The sequence below is a fragment of the Macaca thibetana genome, chromosome 7 (genome assembly GCF_024542745.1).
Source record: "Macaca thibetana thibetana isolate TM-01 chromosome 7, ASM2454274v1, whole genome shotgun sequence".
In the NCBI taxonomy this organism is placed as follows: Eukaryota; Metazoa; Chordata; class Mammalia; order Primates; family Cercopithecidae; genus Macaca; species Macaca thibetana.
In genome coordinates, this window is record NC_065584.1 from 408,638 (window position 1) to 415,136 (window position 6,499).

General features: G+C 42.3%; 1 gene segment (V, D, J or C); it reads left to right on the forward strand.

The window, feature by feature from the left end:
* The first annotated feature begins 819 nt into the window (after nt 1–819).
* On the forward strand, nt 820–5,777 carry LOC126958598 (immunoglobulin heavy variable 4-38-2-like). The segment is given in 3 exon segments: nt 820–912; nt 996–1,319; nt 5,605–5,777. Coding segments are annotated over 3 exon segments (384 nt in total).
* Nucleotides 5,778–6,499: the final 722 nt, after the last annotated feature.

Here is a 6,499-nt window from a genome sequence, read left to right on the forward strand (position 1 = left end):
GAACCAGAGCTCCTTGTACTCTCAGAGGGGAGGGCTCACAGAGGTCCTCTCTGGTTCATGGGAAAGATAATTGCAATAATCTTCATGATCGTCATGAGACTATCCGGCAGTGCTGACCCATTATCGAATTTTTGTCTAAAGCTGTCACTGCAATCCTCAATCTACATATTTTACAAGGAAGTGTTTAGAGGTCAGGTCACATCATCAAGGTCACACATTGAGAAGGATGGAGATATGCCCCACTATCTTCTCAAAAGGTCTCAGACAGAATCCCACATTTCAAAAGGTCACAGAAGGACAGCTGTCAGGTGCTTTTTAAAAATGACCCACTTCCTGGGACAGGAGCTTCCCTCTAACCATGATGGATGTTTGAAACTACAATAAAACATTGGAAGAATCCAGGATTCACTGTCATTATTACAACCTGATGCTGTTCCAATATGTCTGAAGTGGTAAATGAGAATTTAGATGACCTGGGTGTGTGGTTGGTTTTATATCAATTTTTAAAGGTAGAACAGCATTGACCCTATTCCAAAATGTGTCCATGATCCATGATCACACTCATCTCCCAGACCAGCTCCTTCAGCACATTTGCTACCTGGAAGAAGAGGACTCTGGGCTTGGTGAGGGGAGGCCCCAGGAAGAGAACCGAGTTCTCAGAGGGCACAGCCAGCATCCTCCTCTCAGGGTGAGCCCCAAAGACTGGGGCCTCCCTCAACCCTTTTCACTGCTCCATACAAAGGCACCACCCACATGCAAATCCTCACTTAGGCACCCACAGGAAACCACCACACATTTCCTTAAATTCAGGGTCCTGTTCACACAGGAAATGTTCTCTGAGAGTCACGGACCTCCTGTGCAAGAACATGAAGCACCTGTGGTTCTTCCTCCTCCTGGTGGCGGCTCCCAGATGTGAGTGTCTCGGGGATGAAGATATGACGATATGGGAGGTTGTCTCTGATCCCAGGGCTCACTGTGGGTCTCTCTGTTCACAGGGGTCCTGTCCCAGGTGCAGCTGCAGGAGTCGGGCCCAGGACTGGTGAAGCCTTCGGAGACCCTGTCCCTCACCTGCGCTGTCTCTGGTTACTCCATCAGCGGTGGTTATGGCTGGAGCTGGATCCGCCAGCCCCCAGGGAAGGGGCTGGAGTGGATTGGGTATATCTATGGTGGTGGTGGTAGCACCAACTACAACCCGTCCCTCAAGAGTCGAGTCACCATTTCAAAAGACACGTCCAAGAACCAGTTCTCCCTGAAGCTGAGCTCTGTGACCGCCGCGGACACGGCCGTGTATTACTGTGCGAGACACACAGTGAGGGGAGGTGAGTGTGAGCCCAGACACAAACCTCCCTGCAGGGAGGCGGAGGGGGCGGGCGCAGGTGCCGCTCAGGACCAGCAGGGGGCGCGCGGGGCCCACAGAGCAGGAGGCCGGGTCAGGAGCAGGTGCAGGGAGGGCGGGGCTTCCTCATCTGCTCAGTGCTCTCCCTCCTCACCAGCACCTCAGCCGTCCCCAGGGCTCCTCTTTCTTTGATATCTGTGGTTCTGCTTCCTCACATCGTTGTGCCAGAAAAGAAAGGAGGAAGGCACATTTTCCTCTTACAATTGAGGTTTCACCGATTACTAGGAACTTTCCTACAACTTCCTGCATGGCCCATTACACCTTATTGATTAATATATATATATACTAATGCTTCTCCCCATCTCTTGATTTGTGTCACCAATTTAATTGTGCCCTTTCTGAAATTCATGTGCTGAAATAATTATATAATTGAGGTTAAATGTGATCATAAGTGAGACCCTAATGCAATAGACCTGCTGTCTTTATAAGAAAAGGAAGAGATACCAGAGACCTCTCACTTTTCACGTGCACACGGAGAAGAGGCCACGTGGAGACATAGTGCCCTAGAAGGTGGGTCTCTGCAAGTCAGGAAGAAGCTGCACCAAGAACCAACCCTGCCAGCACCTTGATCTTCGATATTCAGACTGCAGAATTTTAAGAAAATCAATATTTGCTGTTTAAGCCACCCACTCCTGTTGTCTTCTTATGAAGACACAGACAGACTAATACCACACAATTCTATTAGCTCTGTCTCCTGGAGGGAGAAGCAGCCCCCTGAGGCTGGGCATATCTCTCAGATTTTCACATGAATTAGGCAAAAACAGTAGCTCTCATATAAAAATTGTCATGTCCCTGTTGGGACAAGGTCTTTTAAACAAGCCCTGGGGCTTTGTCACAAAAGTTGTCTTTTATCCTTTATTAGGATATAACTAATGGACAACGAGTACCAGCTGGATGGAAACTGACCACTGACCATCTTCTGCTGTCTCGTTATTATATCACAGAAAACCACACCAACATCACTCTATGTTTCCAACTTTCTAAATTTGCACTGAATCTACTGCTAAATGAGGAGCTACATGGGGTCTGCGTTTTGTTACCTTCTTCCCAGTCTTCCCCAATTACCAAGGGCGGAAGATACTTTCAGCGAAATTTGGCTGTCAATGCCCCCAACACCACATCACTTTTTAAGGTCCAAGGACTTTATTTGGGGGACTAGTGAAAAACACTTTTAAATGGAAAACTCTAAAGCACATACAACAGCTGAAGGAATGGTCCCTGTGCACATGAATGCTGAAGAGATCGATGGTAGGGTCCCTTCCTCCAAGATGTTCCTGAGTGTGTGATGGTTGGATGCCTCATGCATAGGAAAAGAAGGACTGGACTGAGGTAGAAACAAGGACCATATCCTATAGGAAAACAAGAAAAAAATGGGCATCCCTAAAGAGAGTTAATTAGAGTTGGTGGGTTTAAGACGAATTTTTTTCCAAAGTTTTTTAATGTTCTAAGCTGAATATGAATATTTTCAATAAATTGTGAATTAAAAGGAGAATGAATTTAGAAGTTGAGAGAGAAAAAAGCCATGAAAGCGTAGAAAGCAAATCCACACAAAACTGTCACATAACAGAGGCCAGAATGGAGCTGATGCAGCTACATAATAATTCTGCAGACCTAGTTGAGACCCTTTGGTGTTTAAGGCAGGCCCAGCGGTGAAGAACTCCTTTAGTTTTTGATTGTCTGGGAAAGTTCTAATCTAATCTTCATTTCTGAAAAGGATTTACATGGTAAAGATTCTTCTTGGCAGAGTTTTGTTTATTTTTAGCACCCCCCCCCCCCACTGCCGCCCCACTGCCAATTTGAGTAAAGTCGTGTGTCAGGTACAATGCTGCAGTCAACAATAGACAACATATATGTTTGTGGCCACATATGTTGTAATAACATATTTTCACTAAACTTTTTCCATGTTTAGATGTATTTAGATAGAGAGATACTTACCATGGTGTTTCAGTTTCCTGCAGTGTTCAGTGCAGTAACACGCTGTACAGGTTAGTTGTCTGAGAACACTGTGCTATTCCACATAGCCTATGTGTAGCAGGGTATTTCTTGTAGGTTTGTGCAAATTCACCCTTGATGCTTCCACAATGATGAAATTACCCAGGACACATTTCCCAAAAAGAACCTCTGCCATTAAACCACACACCATTGAATGTAATCCATGTCCCTTCTGAACTGAAAACCTTCTGCTGAGAAATCTGTTCTTTTTCTTTCTATTTTCTAAAACCTCTTTTATTTTCAGCAATGTGGTTTTAAACTGAGTCACATTTTTTTTTGTCATTGGGTTTATCTTATATAAAATTTATAGAGCTTCTTTGTTGTGGATGAATATTTGCTTCCCTTCTCCAAATTCGGAAAGATTTTTTGCTATTATTTTGAATAATTTATCTTCTCTCTCTCTCTCTTTCTCTCTCCTCCTCTCTTCCTTCACTACCACTTTTGTCTTATCTCTGTATAACTCCTTAAATGCATGATTTAGTGTTCAGCATCCTTCCTGGCCCATAGTCTTTAACTCTTTTTTATTTCTTTCATTTAAATTTTTCTTCTCTGTCTCTACTATTTCAAATGATCTTTCTTTGAGTTTACTGTTTCTTCTATAACTTGACCTAGTTTGTTCTAAAATCCTCTGTTAAAATTTTGGGCTGACTTATTGTATTCTTCAGGATCAACATTTTTGTTTAATCATCTTTTAAATGTTTTATCTTTATTAAAATTCTCCCATTGTTCTTGCATGCTGCCACTAGCTCATTGAACACGTTTCTAACATTTACTTTAAATTTTCTGCCAGGTAATCCATGCGCTTCCTTTTCATTGATGTCTGTTTAGGGACCTTTAGGTTGTTCTTCTGTTTGGTCCATGTTCCCCTGCTTCTTCATTTTCTTTGACTGTCTTTGTTGTTCTTTATAACAAAAACCATCATACACTTCTTCAAAGACTAGGTTTATAGAGATAACCCACACCAACCAGCCCAGACAGTAATTTTGAGTCTCTCAAAACTTCATAGGGTTCAAACTTCTCTCTCTGTTCTTAATGGTCCTGAGGTTTTAGAGGATGATAGATTGTGCCAGGACTCACGGTTAGGGGAGGTAGAAACTATCTATTCAAGCAGCCCCTTGAAAAGTTGGACCATTGGACACAGTTTTATTTTTGAGGTGTGACTCATCAAAATAATGTTAGTTCAAGCTTCTCTCAACCAGTCATTAAACATTGAAATTTTATAATTTCTTATTTGCATCTGGGGTTTTTGTTCAAATATTTATGTCAAATTACAAACTAGTTTAAAGCTGCCTATTTGGCAAAATGATCTGCTGCAGAATTTTCATTTTCTGTCTCTAGACTGCAGAAAAACATCTTAAAGTTCCTTAATTTGCTTAATTTAATGGGGTTTCCAGAAAATGTGAAAACCTCCTTTATTTTTAAAATACCTGAGTCCACGTTGGTCAATAGTTTCCTCTTTAATTTACCTCTCTCCTCTCACATTATCTATAATAAGCAAGGAGAAATGAAGACACACCATCAACAGTTTGCTTACATATGCCCTCAGCTAAATTTGTAAGTGTTGCTTACTAATTCTAATTTCATCCAATGTAATATAATTTAGATAAATTATATAACAAGGTACACATACTTTCCTGTTCTAATGCCATATTCGTGATGGAAACAAAGCAGGTGTGCCCTCTGCAAAGTGGTCGTCTGAGGTCTGAGATGAAGGGTCACACAGATATTTTTCTGGTTTCTAGGGGTGATGAAAATAATAGTGATAACAATTCTGAAGAGCACTGGCTCCTACCTGAAAGGTTACAGATAAAGTTAGTGCTGTTATTTCATATTAACAGCTTATTAGAATAAAACTTCAAGGGAGGGGCCGCATCGTAGGTCACGGTTGAGGAGGAATTGAGCTGTGCTCTGCTCTCCACCCTATGTACAAGATCCCAGGCAGAAGCTCAGGTTCAATTGATGCATGGCTGCTAGAGGACAGTTCTCAGGGGATGATGTTAGGGCACCTGCTTCCTGGGGCAGGGCGCTTCGTTCTCTCAATTGTGCACTTGCTCCTTCTGCAGGCTCTGAAGTGAGCACTTGTACTGCCATGACTTATACATGTTCTCTCCCCTAATATGGCGCAAACATATGTATTGAATTTTCAATTTCATTTTCTCTGAAGCACATTGGGTAACCGGAAATAAATAAATCATATTCCTTATCCTCCCACACAGCCAAAGATTCCTGAAGACAGAGCTGATGTGATGTACTCATAGGTGGATCTCTGCCTCTCAGACGTGGCCTTGGTCTTCAAGTTTCAGCAATTCTGGGAAGCCAAGGACACTTCCATCTCCTCCTCCCTGCTCTGCAACTCACCCGAGAACAGCTTTCTCATTGGAATGTCTTGTGTTTAAGGAATGAGTCCCTGTTTCAGGTTTGCATGACCAGGTGCACCTACTGGATCCAACCCAGGACTGGAGATACTTTCCAGAACAGAACATCATCTGAGACGTGTCCAGTCACACTGTTTTACTTTCACAATTTCAGCTTCCTCAGAAGAAAATTGAAATTGCTGAGACTTTTTCATAAGCGTTCTGCCATGTCCTTTCTCTGTTTTCTTGCCAGTTCATTTATATCAGTCATGCCATGTAGATGTAATAAGGTCAGAATTCTGCCTCCAGTGTACATCAAAGGTGACCTTTGATTGTGCTTTTGGTTTATGCTCCAACATGTAGATTCTGCTGGACTTTCCCTCAATAAATCTCTAGATTTTAAAAGATACAATTCAAATACATTTTCTCTGGGTCAGAATTGGAGAGGATTATTTATTCAGGAATATACCAGGAGCCTTCTCCAAAGGTTCCTAAGGGGAAGAACATTTCCAAAATCTTATCCTATGTGAGGGAAGAAGAAAAATCTCCTGCATGCACTTCCCAAGTCTCCACTTGTATCCTGTTTGCTTTAGATTTCTAGGAGAAAAATCTAGTGGGCCTAGTGTCATTGTAGGAGGCACTTTGTATTAGGCTAGACACTAATAAGAAGGGAAAAATTGTGTTATTAGAATTGTAAATAGAGATTGACTTTAGTCTGAAAGTAGCTGCACCTGCAGAAATTCTGAGATGCAACATT